Source organism: Oncorhynchus tshawytscha, linkage group LG28 (assembly GCF_018296145.1).
Source record: "Oncorhynchus tshawytscha isolate Ot180627B linkage group LG28, Otsh_v2.0, whole genome shotgun sequence".
Classification (NCBI taxonomy): Eukaryota; Metazoa; Chordata; class Actinopteri; order Salmoniformes; family Salmonidae; genus Oncorhynchus; species Oncorhynchus tshawytscha.
This window is the reverse complement of record NC_056456.1, coordinates 20,482,459-20,497,061: the sequence shown is the minus strand read 5'-3', so window position 1 is coordinate 20,497,061 and position 14,603 is coordinate 20,482,459. Positions and strand designations below refer to the sequence as shown.

Sequence of the window (14,603 nt, the reverse complement as noted above, 5' to 3'; positions counted from 1 at the left end):
CTTGATTCATTTCATTTTGTCAGTTCTACCACCTCAACTTTGCTCATTTTAAACCGGGTTAAATATAATGTTGTCGAAAAGTTCCGCTTCAGTCCATAGGGGGGCAGAGTGTCACTGTCAGAAGATAAGTGCTTCAGTCAGAAAAAATGTATCTCATCCCTTTGGTCTCAGCTAGCTAGCCAGCCAGTAGCTACCATAGTGGCTAACCAGCCAAGCTAGCTAAAGAAACAAAAGCCATGAAATACACTAGCTGGAAATAAACACTTTCGCTAATATCATGACTCATATCAACATCCTTAGCTTGCCCATTCACTGAATATACTGTTAAATAACTCTGATTGACACCCAATAGCTTAAGGATGCAGGGCGCTAATCCAAGTTTATTAGCATTAGCAAACCCTCATGCTGAAGGAGACTCGCTAAATAGCTACCACCAACCCTGCACAAACCTGTGGGGCTAACTCTGCCACTGCTGCTCTTTGACTTTCAGCCTGATCTACCCTCTCTACCTTATTCAACACTGCCTGAACCTGCTATTTTTTTGCCACTCTTTCGGAAGAAGTACCGATTATCCAGACTGTCCCAGACTCTGACTGAGTGACACAAGTTTTGCTACGCAATGACATTGACATTAACTGGTGCTGTACGGATGGGAAGAGGTCAAGGGACATGAGCGGACCACTGTGTTGTAAAATCTCTACCAATCACAGCAGACACCGCTTTACTCCATGGGCTTCTTGCATTGCCTACTGAATAGCACAGTATATTGCATTGCTTATTTTTGTCATTCAGATTGGTCAGTAAAACATTTTTTTTTTTCTGCATTATTATTATTATTATTAATATTTATTTATTGACCATCAAATTGTTTCGGGGCTGGAAAAATGATATCATTGCAATCAATCCAAGCTGTGCAGCTGCCATTTGATCAGTGGTGGAATAAGTACCCAATTGTCATACTTGAGTCAAAGTAAAGATACCTTAATAAAAAATGACTCAAGTATTAGTAAAAGTCACACAGTAAAATACTACTTGAGTAAAAGTTTGAACGCATTTTGTTTGAAATATACTTAAGTATCAAAAGTTAAAGTAGAAATAATTTTACATTCATTATATTAGGCAAAAAAGAACACAATTTTCTTGCCATAATTTACGGATAGCCAGGGGAACACTCCAACACTCAGACAATTTACAAACAAAACATTTGTGTTTATTGAGTCCGCAAGATCAGAGGCAGTAGGGATGACCAGGGATGTTCTCTTGATAAATGCGGGAATTGGAACGTTTTCCTGTCCTGCTAAGCATTTGAAATGTTGTACTTTTGGGTGTCAGGGAAAATGTATGAAGTAAAAAGTACATTCTTTAGGAATGTACTTTAGGAAATGTCGTGGAATAAAAGTAAACATGTTCAAAATATAAATAGTAAAGTAAAGTACAGATACCCCAAAAAACGACTTACCCCCAAAAAGTAAATTACTTTAAAGTACTAATTAAGTGCTTTACACCTGAATTTGATGAATGGAAAGAGACATCTGTTGCAAAACACCAAAAAATGTAATTACATGCAGAGATGGCCAAGCCTTGGTGGATAGGCCTACAAGGTAGGGAGGGATATATTTTCTGTTTGTCGAGATTGATGTCTATTCATTGTCTATTTATTGTAAACACAAACCATTAAGTGCCCGAAGTCAGTATGCTTTGTTTATTGGTTGTGTGGTGCAATGGAACAGAAACCTGTTGGTGGGAAATGTATTCAATAATTTGATATAATTATAAATATGGCATTCAAATGTTGAAAATCGGATCCCCTAGCTGATCATTGTCTGCAGCCAGCTCTGATCTTAGTGCAATGAGAGCGAGGCCCCCCCACAGTAAACTGTCCCTAATAATTAAGCAGCTCCATTAAAAACATTACACATAGCCTAGGCCTACTTAAGAATTATTCGATTTTTTAAAGTATCCTAGACTTCACAATCTCTTGTAGACCATGGTCTATAATTGATACTGAAGGGACATACATTTGTGAAATAATAATAATTTAGATATGCCTTTATGAGCATGTCCTCAGGTAGTGTAACTTTTCTCATTTAGACCATTTCTGCATCATTATTTTTTTTAAATACCTATGTGTAGGACACTGACACTATGGAGCATCAACAAAGGCACGCCAGTGGTCTTTAGGTCTGAGTCTGAGCTCTAGAAAGAGATTTCGTCTTGATGGTTTATATGTTTTACTTTTGTTTCATGATAAGGACTTAGATCAGACAAAGTATATAGAGCAATTTTTTTCCGAATTCCTAGTTGAACGCATTTAAGTCGGAAATCGGAGATGTCGGCATTCAGTTTTTCTGAAAGCCGCAAGAGAGAGATTGCGTGCTTTACGTAGAGTATAAACCTATCATTTGTGCGTGGTGCGTGCATGGGCGGGGGAAGCAAAACGGAGACTGAATTGATGCAAAATGGTCTGCAATTGGTCGAAGCTTTGGGGTACCCAGGAGAAAGACCGTATCGCACAGCAGCATCATTGTAAGAATGGTCCGAAAACCGTCTGACAATCCTGGAACATGGCCCAGCGGAGGATATAGAATATCATATTCTTAGAACATCAAAACATGACAAATGCCATAAGCATTTTGACGGTTCATCTATAATAGGCTATGATTCAAAGGCAGGTGACACTGACCCAGGTACGTTTGAATAAATGTAGGCATATTTGTCCAGCTGTCAATAAGATAGGCTTGGCTAAATTGATACGTGCCAGTGTCGAATCGATCTCTAGTTTAGATTGATGTAATCACGAGATCTATGCACTAGAAAATAATATAGTTTACGCCTCATATGTGTTCTCAAACAAAGACATTTCTAGCATTTTTTCGTGTGTTGTGATTGTTCCACTGATGCTGCATGCTATGTCATTGGATGTAGTAGAGTACGGCCTCTATATTGATGACCAGGCCAAAGAAATTCGCCCCTGTAGCCAGGTTGGCTATGTAATGTCTCGTAGTGTTTGATATTATTATTATTATTGGGAAGTGAGTATCGATTTCTCAATTAGGAGAGTGTTTTGATCGAGTCCTATATCCTAGTCAGAGTAGGTAAATCCTTTTGGGATGCTCCACCATAGTAGGGGAAGGGACCTCTGCCTATCTTGTCAACATAGCACGCAAATTGGCCTACTCTTTTTGGTTGTTAGACAGAGGGAGCAGGAGGGATGAACAGAGTGTGTGTGTGTGTGAATGTAAAATGCAACACTACATAGGACGGAGCAGAGAGAGGTGAGAATAGGAGGAAGGCAATATTTGTAGTTTACTAGTACTAACATAGTACTGCTATACTATATTAATACTGCTACTGTTCCGGATGTCGTTTAAGGCAGCCCCCCGCACCTCTCTGATTCAGAGGGGTTGGGTTAATTGCGGAAGACACATTTCAGTTGAATGCATTCAGTTGTACAACTGACTAGGTATCCCCTTCTCCTTTACCCTTGTACTACTATACCATAGAAGGCCACCTAGAATACACAAGCTGTTCCAGACAATTCAACACTGCACAGGGAGATAGACACTCTTTCCATCAAAAGATGCAGTCAGTGCTCACAAGCAGCCATAATTCTGACCATTTACAGAGAGATTGGTCAGATTACTATTGATTCACCAGTGACCCTCAACGACTCAAACTACCATGTTGAAGGAGAACATGCTGTCTATTGATCCATGTTAAAACCACCACTGTGGAGGAGATAGCTTTCAGTTTGAACAAGCTATCTGAATACAAGAAATCTCCCTGCCTCATAAAAGTTGGAGAAGGATTCTATTTTCCTGCCTGCCAACTGTCTGCAGCCATTATTCTCATTAAAAATGGAATGGATTTGATGGCCTGATAGATCATCCCTGACACTTCTTAGTGGTTGGCATATATTAGACCTACTTTGATTTTTGAGGGAGATTTGAGCCAGAATGTATATATTTGACACACCTTACTGAGCACATCTAAATGTATATATGTTCTTCCTAAAAATCGTTGGGCATGCTAATTGTGTCATAGTTATGTAACAAGAGCTCCTCAGTTGATGAGATACAGAGGAGAGCACTTTTATAAAATCCTCCAAAATTTCCCTCTCTGCTGCAGCCGTAATTGGTTTAGCCTGGTGGGAGCTAAATGAGCAGAAGGAAGGAGAATGTTGAGCCACCACTCAGTAGATAGTAAAAAAATGCATTGAGTGAGTCATCAGCCAAGAGCCCCAGTGCAGAGGTGCATGAGGAGGACTGAACACTGCTCCTTTGACTGGAAGGATATCTATGATGTTGCTGCTAATCCAGTGCAGCGAAGAAGAAACTCCGTATCTGGATGCAACAGAATGCGATCTATTGTCCTAGCTGCTTTCCCATGGTTGAACACTGCATGCTATGATCAGCTACGTGGTTTGTTTAGCGTCACGCTGTTGATCCGCTGTAGTGTAATTTGTGATGCCGTGATGATAACGCACCAGATCCTCTTCTTCAGATTAGTCTCAGTGAGTAAATCCAATGAGATTAAAATCGTGAGCTTTATGTGGAGGTAGGTAGCCTACAGTATGGGATTAACTACAGTGTGGCATATTCATGCATCATGCTGGCAACCATCCAACCTTATAAGAAAAGAAGCATCTTTTCTTTTTGCATCTTTTCTCTACAAAACATTTCATATTTCACTATACCTTACTGTACCTTAATCACAAGGGATTTACAACTGTCCTTCATTTCACTAGTGTACTGATATTTTTGTAATGAATTGGCAGCTTTTAAAATATGATAAGGATTGTATTATTTAACACTTTTGGCCTACTCAATTATAGTGTCTGCATCCCTGCATTTATTACTCAGTTGGGAGCTCCTGTGAGGGAAGAAATATGCAGACCTACCGTGTTATGTAAGTGCACTAAGATATCCTCAGTAGCTGCACAGTCAATATAGTACTGGGATGCTGATTAGCAATGAGCCAAGTTATCTCATATGGCTCCTAAAAGGAGTTAAGTAATAGTCCCATTCAGAGAGAAACATAAACGACTGCACTGTCTACTGGCGTTTTAATGTGAAGCATTTGAACTCACTTACAGTAGCAGTAACTTTTTCTCTAACTCCTCTTTTGATTTAGCTTAGTGACCATTTCAGTATTTTATCTACTCAATTATTATACTTAGCCTGCACACACAGCAGAGAATGCCAAGTGAAATTCTCACATTCTTCCCTGCTCTTCTCATTCTCTTCTTACCAATGTCTTATACAGTGTGTGTTGTATATGGTGGAATTCCATCCATACTGTACATAGGTTGTATGGAGGCAGGCAGAAGACAAGTGACCTTGTTGCTGAAGAACAGTGGTAGAGTTGTTGAAGAGGATGCTTGGCATCTGGAAGCACTTCCACACTGGAGGGCCAGAGAGTGGCTCTAATAAGACACGTCACTGAGGGGTCTGTGCCGGTGGATTGTTCTCAGAGGGGAGTAGGCGGTCTTGTCTATTGTGTTGGTCTGCTGCCCAGGCAGACTGACTGACAGAGAGAAAGACATTTATCTTCTATCACTGAGCCAGCAGTGTTTGTATGCGTGTGTGTGTTTAAGAGAGACATCGAGAGAGAGATTTAATTGAACTGAGAGAGAGAGAGAGGCAGCACACTCGATCACTTTTGAACAGTCCATTTCACACCCTGAGCAGGACAGGCCCTGGAGTGTTCCTTACTGTTAGCACTGTGCTGTATTGTTGTCTCTCCTCCCACTGAGAAGCTACTACAAGATAGTGGAGAAACCTCCCAAAGCCCATGGGATTTCCTGTTGGTAATCTTCCCACTGTAGCTCCACTTTCTCTGCAGGACTGTAGAAATCGCTACCTCTAAAGTCTGCTCAGAGATAACCAACAGAATAACACATCTGCAGTGTTCTTAAAGATGGAGATAAAGGTTTTGATTGGACTTAATCGGCTGTATCTCAAAAATACGGATAGGAATGCTAAATGTGGAGCCTCCTTAACCTCTCTCCAGTAAAAGCTCTTCATCCTCCCCATTCAGATTCTCTTCTCTGCTTTTCTTCCCTCTCCTCCAGAACTTGTACCAGAACAGGTTTCTCGGACTCAGACTTGCAGCCATGGCCTCCCCGTGTCGTTCGTCCCAGAACCGTTGGCGCTGTAAGGACCACATCCGCCACAGCTACAACCCCGAACAATTCCGCAACGTTAATTTCCAGAATGGGGTGCCGGAGGACGTGGCGGCCATGTACCGCTCCACCAGCGACACGGACCTGGTGACATCACACAGCCGCTCCACGCTTACCGTCAGCACCTCGCACTACGCCATCGGACAGACCCAGGACATCCTCATCTGCTGGGACATCAAGGAGGAGGTGGACGCTGGGGACTGGATCGGCATGTACCTCATTGGTGAGCACTACCATAACTTTTAGGATATTTTTATTATTTAATTTTACCATTGATTTTCATAGAAGGGACCAAATGAATAATTAGTAGATGATAGAGCCAGATAGAGATGGTGAGATGAAGAACAGTTTATTTCCAATCTTGTGAAGCTGTTACACATTGGGTAGATCAAGGACAGGAACAAGAATGTGTTATTTCAAGTCTAGTTGAAAGGTACTATTTGTAAGGTACATGGAGAGCAATGTGATGACTCAGTTCAGGTCTGCTTTCACATATGTTTGAAGGTAATCTTAAGGTGTTCTGGTTTTCTGATAAGGTGCGCAGACTCATATCCACAGGTACTCTAACTGACAATGCTTGTGTGATAATGTTGTGTAACTTTGGGCTGGATTCAATCCGTATCGCCAAAGTTCAGCACTCTAGTGCGCTTGAAATGTAAAGGTGATTTCCGATTGAGCCGACATATGCAGCGTTTACTATGAATGCAGTCTCTGCGAATGCGGGAACATTGCCTTTAAACTTAAATTGCGCTGTAGTGCTGAACTTCCGCGATACGGATTGAATCCAGCCTTAAGTCTCACAGCTTTCCTCTCTGTCTTACCTCTCTCTCAGAAGAGGTGTCGTCTGAGAACTTTCTAGACTACAAGAGCCGCGGAGTGAATGGTTCCCACAAGGGCCAGATAGTGTGGAAGATTGAGGGCAACTCCTATTTTGTGGAGCGTAAGTGCATTTCTGGAAATACATTCAAAACCACCTACATTATAATATTCTACTTCTCCCACACACTGAGAGAGCTGTTTTATAACGGATGTAGCATTGAGCTCTCAGAACAGGACACTGCTTCGTCAGTGCATATTGTAGATCTTTACGTAACAATGAAACAATCTCATATCCATTTAGTTTCTCATAACAGTTGTGCCCATACATTTGTGTCTGTAACTATCAGGATTTCCCAGTACAATCCTTCTTACCCTGCACTGATTAAAGCAAGTCTTTTAGGCAAGAGATTCACAGAAATAAAATAATTTACACAGCCAAAGAAAGGATCCCATTAGCTCCACTAGACTAGAGAATCCACACTGACTGTACAGTACAGTAGGCCCCGGTGTGGACAGCTCTGCTTACACACAAGGGAAGTGGAACTATGAATAACTAACTACCATTGTGCCATCTTCCACTCATTTGATCCTGCTAATGTAATGATTTGTCAGCTGTGAGTGATTTTGTTATTTAGCTATCACTGCTTATTTTTTATTTACCTACAGTAAGACTCATCCCTCAAAGAGCTCCTCCCACCTCATTAGTACGGACAGGACATATATCAATCAATCTTTCCCCAATACAGTTCGCTGGTGCCTGTGTGCCTCTTTATAGGCCAGTCTGTGGTGTTTACTCCAAAGCATCTCTTTTTAGCTACCACAGTAGATTAGCAGGTTGGATAGAAGCCACTGAGATTGAGACTGAGACTCTGTGTAATGAAAGTGATAGTATTATCTGTCTGTCTGACTCTCAGGTCCTAATAACCCTGTAGCTGAGGACAGCCTGCTCTCTCTCTCCCCCAGTTTATTGGCATGCTGCTCAGAACAGCTTTCTAAAGGCGTCAGCATGCTTCAGTTCGGCTGGAGGCTAGCCAAAGTCGACTAGGCGAACCGAACAAGTGTGCTCGCATACTCCATTAAAAGACCTTCCCTTGGAAAACACAAATAGTTTGTCCATTTTGAGACATCATAGCCAGTATAAGCTTTCTCAAAATAGTCCGAATTAACCTATGATAACTCTGTCATTAATTTAGACATTTTTGCAGAGGAGATCTTAGTTGCGCATATTTATATCTAACTAAGATGTTTGAGGCAGTATTTCTCAATTAAAAAATGTGCACGAAAACAAGTTGTCTCTTTATTGAAGGATCCCTACTTCTGACCAATCACCGATGAAGGGGCATAGATTTCGGCTACCGACTTCGGCTTGCCTCCAGAAAAAATGTTGTGTACCCGATCAGCCGAAGTCCAAAACAAACAAAAACGTCACAAAATGTCTTCATAATATATGCACAAACTCTTCCGAACTGTTTCGGCTGGGAAGCATGGGGACGCCTTTAGGCCATACTGGTGTGGCTCTGGCCTGTTTTTGAATGCTGTCCAACTGTGAAATGTGATCAAGGTGCCAATAAACTGAGAAATCATGTATAAAACAAACAGTAGGTCATGCTAAAAAGATAGGACAACCTGTTCTTAAACTCTTTTCTGTTCCCTGTCCTCTTTCATCTGACTCTTCTTTATTCTCAGCGGAGACCAAGATCTGTTTTAAATACTACCATGGTGTGAGTGGGGCCCTGCGAGCCACTACCCCCAGTTTGACTGTGAAGAACCCCTCAGTTCCGGTGAGTGTGTGGGACGACTACTTTGTCCAAACCTGGTAGTGCTACATGGGCTCTGTGTTCATTAGTGCTCCTCTAGGGATACTGATGATAAGAGGTAGCGTGTTAATTATGGATCTACTGTATGTCTTTCAATCTGAAGGATTATTTTTGCATTATCTGGGTTTGAGCTTATTAGTAGAGCCCAAAAAACTCCTGACAGTTCCAGAAAGACATCAGCAATCCCTCCGGTGTCTCATCTATTGTCCAGCTCCGTCCATTATAACTGCCTGGATTACTTGGGGTTATCAGACGCCATTTAAAGTGCCGATATGTTAGGTTTAGAAATCCATATATTAGATTGGTTACCCTTCCTTTCTCATTGACTGGAGAAGAAAACAATGGCATTTATTACAAGCTAATCTGCAAATCTGTGTATGCACAACCAATACATTTTGATTTGATTTAAGACCCACAGGAGGGACAGACAGAGAGGGGGGGAGAAATGGAGAGAGAGCGACAGAGGGAGAGAATGATAGAAACAGAGACTGCAAGTGCTGAGAGAGCGACGACAGACAGACAGACAGACAGACAGACAGACAGACAGACAGACAGACAGACAGACAGACAGACAGACAGACAGACAGTCAGTCAGTCAGTCAGTCAGAGATAAACAAACCGATAAGCCACAGCCAGAGGTGAACAGAGAGTGGAAGGGAATTACAGAATTTCATTCTGTTGTACTTGTGCTGGCCCTGTTGTGGAGTAAGCTGTAGTACAGGTCTTGTGGGCACTTAAGGTTACTACAAGCTCCATGTGTGCATGTGGGTGGAGTGGGATCTTTGGAGTAGCGGACACCTTTGGTTAACATGATATCGTCGCAGGTCCCATTCACAAGGGGGCGATGGCAAAGTTTTTTATTTTTGTGCTTTCATTGCTAGTAGTAGCCAGCCAGTAGCTAGCTGGCTTTAGCCTGGCTAAAAAGAAAGCTAGCCATTTTAGCTTCCCAAATCTCAATGTGAAACAATCAGATTTATAATTAAATAATATGCCCTGGAAAATATTCTTATACTTCCCTTTTAACCTAAAACATTATACCAGTTTGATATGCTGCTTGTGTATTCATTCCCATATCAGCTAAAAATAGAACATAATGTTTTGGTGTGGAGAAAAAGTCACATGGCTAGCTAGTTGGCTTCAGTAGGTTCTAGCATTTCACAATAGCCTTTAAATCACTAGTTATTACTTCTAAAACAAAATACTTTTTTTGGTGTATTCTTGAGATTTCTTGTTGTCTTCTCATTTGTGGTGAAAACAAAATAAGAATATCTTGTCTTGTTGTACCTTGCTAACAAGTTGGCTAGCCTTTTAGCTTCCCTCATCTCCATCTGAAATAATTTGATTTATAATGAAATAAAATGCCCTGGTAAATATTATTTTACTTGCTAGTGTAACCTACAACATTATCCTAATTTGACATGCTGCTTCAATGTATTCGCTCCCAGAATAACATTAAACAAAATACATTTGGGGGGATTCTATAAGGCTACAATGTTGTCTGGTTTATTGCTTGAACAGACGCTGAGATTATATTTGGTTATCAATGCAAAATAGGCTACTTTAATGAATAGTCTATATAGCCTAATGGACAGCAACATCACTGCCCCCACGGTAGTGGAAACAATGATATGTTGAGTCTCAATCTCCAGGTAGAAGAAAACTGCATCGAATGTCGGAGTGTATGGTGTTACAAGGAGCCGCCTCTTTTGTGACGAAAATGTAATTGCATCACTACGCTACACTCCGTCAGCCCCCTCTACGTATTCTCTGTAGATGCCTTTAAGTTCCAGATGTCTGCTGCAGACCCCCACAGCCTACACACCACCACACTGCTATGATCACTGGTCCACCTAGAGAGGCTCACAATACTCCTACAGGAATGTGCACGCGCGTGTGTGTGTGTGTCTTGCATCTGACCCTTATCCCTCATCCCCCATCTCTCAGTGGCCTCGATCATCTCTGTGGATGTTTTCCCTTTACTGAATCTTTCCCTGGGTAGTAATGGGTAGAGAAAGATAACCCGCCTGCCTGCTATAAGGACCACTAGACAGGCTTACACCTGTGGAGGTGGAGCAAGGAGGAGAGATGCTGTAAAGGCTGGCGCTGATGTCTCGCTCTCATTCTCTTTTTTCTTTGTCTTTATCACTCCCTCTAACCCTTTCTCTCTTTCATTCAATCATTCTCTCTTTCCTTCCCTCCTTCCCTATTTCTCCCTCCTGAAGGTATTTAAGCCCGTCACCAATGAAGAAGTCCCCCAGAGCACAGGCAGTAGAAGACTCATCAGCTTCTCCCTCTCAGGTGAACAGTCTATTGTGCCAAGTGTTTCTGACAGGCCTGAATTGAGTTTGATTCCTAACAGTGAGGGATGTAGCAGCAGCAGCATTAGAGGCGGTATGATCCAGTTCCATCTGATTCACAGTGAGGTAACACACACTGATGTGATGTTAGATGAAAGGTGGGTGAGACAGCTCGGGAAGTTGTGTATCTAAATATTACTCTCCCCCCACCACTGCATGGGAGATGACAGGAGGAGGCAAATGTGATTTTTAGGCAGCTCTTCCCCCTTCATCTTTAGCATTGATCAACACAGGCTTACAAATACTGAACAAGCAGGCGGACTGTAGCAGTCCCTGTCTAGTCCCAGATCACTGGAAGGTTATGCTACTGTATGACATGGCTGTCACAATTGTTAGAGAGCAGAGTTGGAGAGAAGTTAAATGCCACACTATTCAAAATAATAATGTATTTTTCAGGATTAGTTATTTTCTCTCTGCTCTCCTGTAGCATAATCTATTACTACTATTATTGTAGAAGTACAATATACTGTTGTATTTGGCGAGAGATTGAACTGAATTATTTTGCAGAGCTTCTCAAGCATATTCTTGCCTGCACTCTACTCCAATTTGTCAGAAGAATGTGATGTCCTTAACCCCGTATAGGTGACATTTCAAAGCCTTTCCTTCTCTCTATACTCTTATCATCTCTGGCAGATTTCCATGCCACAGGGCTGAAGAAGGGGATGTTTTTCAACCCTGACCCCTACCTTAAGATCGCCATCCACCCCGGCAGGAACAGCATCTTCCCGGCACTGCCACACCACGGCCAGGAGAAACGCTCAGGCATCGTCTGTAACACCATCAACCCCCACTGGCAGAGAGAAGTGAGTGGAGAGCTGTGTTAGTGATTCATATCGTGTAAACGTTCTGTGCAATACTGGTAATGATTATTTCAATGTTCGGACTGGTTTTATACAGGTAGGCCCTATACATGTACACTTACCCAACATTACAATGGGTTATATTTACTCAAGAGAAAAAATGATGAACATGTGTTGCAAAAACTTGTATTTGGATGTAATGATTTGGTAGCACAATATCATCTCCCACAACATCTACTAAAGAAATTGATCTCTGCATAATACTGGCAGGGAGGCTTATTGACATTTGACTTGGTTAGGGTGGGATATTCCCCTCCTGCCTGTTTCTCCTCCTCCTGAACACAGCAGTACTCCCATCCTGCCTGTATCTCCTTCTCCTGAACACAGCAGTACTCCCACCCTGCCTGTATCTCCTCTTACTGAACACAGCAGTACTCCCCTGCTGCCTGTATCTCCTACTCCTGAACACAGCAGTACTCCCCTCCTGCCTGTATCTCCTCCTCCTGAACACAGCAGTACTCCACCCTGCCTGTATCTCCCCCTCTTCCTGCCTGTATCTCCTACTCCTGAACACAGCAGTACTCCCACCCTGCCTGTATCTCCTCTTCCTGAACACAGCAGTACTCCCCTGCTGCCTCCCTACCCTGCCTGTATCTGCCTCTCATCCTCCTGAACACAGCAGTACTCCCACCCTGCCTGTATCTCCTCCTCCTGAACACAGCAGTACTCCCGCCCTGCCTGCCTGTATCCTGCCTGTATCTCCTCCTGAACACAGCAGTACTCCCCCCCCTGCCTGTACTCCCCTCCTCTATCTCCTCCTGAACACAGCAGTACCCCCCCTGCCTGTATCTCCTCCTGAACACCTGTAATCCCACCCTGCCTGTATCTCCTCCTGAACACAGCAGTACTCCCCTCCTGCCTGTATCTCCTCCTGAACACAGCAGTACTCCCACCCTGCCTGTATCTCCTCCTCCTGAACACAGCAGTGCTCCACCCCTGCCAAATGTATTATCATTTATAATGTATGAATTATACATTTACACCATGAGTTCTCATGTGGTAATCCTCTTTTATAATAATGCCTGTCAAAATTTGCTCTCTCTGCCTATAATAGGCTATTGCTGGTTTACTCATTTGGCTAATGGTTCAATTATGTGGTGTCACTGTGAAAGGGCAGAAGATGTATCACAGGCCCAGCTCTGATTTAGCACAGTGGCAACACCCCTTTAGGTATATTGAGGGGAAGGATATAGCAGCACCACTATGTATTCATGGAAATGATCGGTATAGAGGAGGAGGTATGAGACCTGCAGAGATGATTCATGCATGCTTCATGCTGGATCTGACTGTATAGTCAAGAGCTTAGCGCTGGAAGTACAGTCTGATGATAGATGGAGGGAGGCACCTAGCTTTTTAGCTTTGTGTCTCCCTCTTGTACCTTGAATTGATTGAGGACTTCTGTGAGAGAGGCTATGTACAGGCAGAAGAAAAGTGCACCCTACTCCCTCCCGGTCCCCTGTTTTGATATTCAGATCAGGTGCGGCATTCCTTCACTCCCTCTTGACTCCCTGGTTATACAGTAGGCCACAGCCATAGAGGTCAGTTTATGTAGAGATAAAGCTACACCTGGAGGAATGCCAATGCTTAACTCATCTGTCATAGAGATCGCATACCTCTACATTTGGCATCACTGTCATTGAAGATCACGCAAGGTTAGGTAATGCATTGTTTCATATGTATTGTTCCCTCCATTCCAAAGTCTTACTTTGAGTGCAAAGAGTTCAGCACCATTGACGGCTCCCTCTTTGTTTCCTACAGCTGCAAGTATTATCAGCACTATTAACAGCTACACACAGGGATATGCAGCTGTATAAGGCTACACGCACACACGTACACACGGCACCTTTACAGGCATTTGAAATAGATACTATGTCTTCCTCTCCCTCCTCAGCGCTTCAACTTTGTGTCTCTGCCCACGGACGTTCTGGAGATCGAGGTAAAAGACAAGTTTGCCAAGAGTCGTCCTATCATCAAACGTTTCCTGGGCAAGCAGTCCATGCCGGTGCAGAGGCTACTGGAGAAGCATGCTATTGGGTACGGCTCAGGAATACACAGCATGCTCATATATTTATCAGGATAATCAAATGATTATTAATAGATATTTGGGGAGCTCTTGAAAGAATGTTTAAAGTCATAAAGTAACATGTCTCTCTCTTTTGAACTCCAACTCCAACCCCCACTCCCTTTCCTTCTACCCTTTCCCCCATCTTCTCTCTTCTCTCTCTCCCTCCGGTCACCTCCCCATCTTTCTCTCAATTTGTTCCTCTCTCCTGCACTTTTTCCCTCTCCCACCATCTCTCTCTCTCTCCCTCTCCCTCTCCCTCTCCCTCACCCTCACCCTCACCCTCACCCTCACCCTCACCCTCCCTCCCCTCTACACAGTGACCGTTTGGTCAGCTACACGCTGGGCCGAAGGGTGCCGACAGAACATGTCAGTGGACAGCTGCAGTTCAGATTTGAGATCACTTCCTCTATTCATCCAGGTTCCTCTTCCTCTCACACATCCTCTCACATACATCCAGACCTGGGTTCAAATAGTACTCGTTTGCCTTCAAATAGTTTTGCT

The 14,603-nt window shown here is 42.9% G+C and overlaps 1 protein-coding gene across 2 annotated transcripts in view; it reads left to right on the top strand.

Annotated features, from left to right (window-relative positions):
* Positions 1–2,428: 2,428 nt before the first annotated feature.
* LOC112226886 (E3 ubiquitin-protein ligase HECW1-like) overlaps positions 2,429–14,603 on the top strand; it is a 40,734-nt gene continuing 28,559 nt past the window's right edge. For both annotated transcript variants that reach the window (XM_024391535.2, XM_024391536.1), the window contains exons 1-8: positions 2,429–2,687; positions 6,074–6,407; positions 7,017–7,124; positions 8,690–8,784; positions 11,043–11,118; positions 11,811–11,980; positions 13,929–14,071; positions 14,420–14,520. In XM_024391535.2, the coding sequence (XP_024247303.1) occupies positions 2,658–2,687; positions 6,074–6,407; positions 7,017–7,124; positions 8,690–8,784; positions 11,043–11,118; positions 11,811–11,980; positions 13,929–14,071; positions 14,420–14,520 (1,057 nt within the window). In that variant the 5' untranslated portion in view covers positions 2,429–2,657. The remainder of the gene's footprint in view (positions 2,688–6,073; positions 6,408–7,016; positions 7,125–8,689; positions 8,785–11,042; positions 11,119–11,810; positions 11,981–13,928; positions 14,072–14,419; positions 14,521–14,603) is intronic.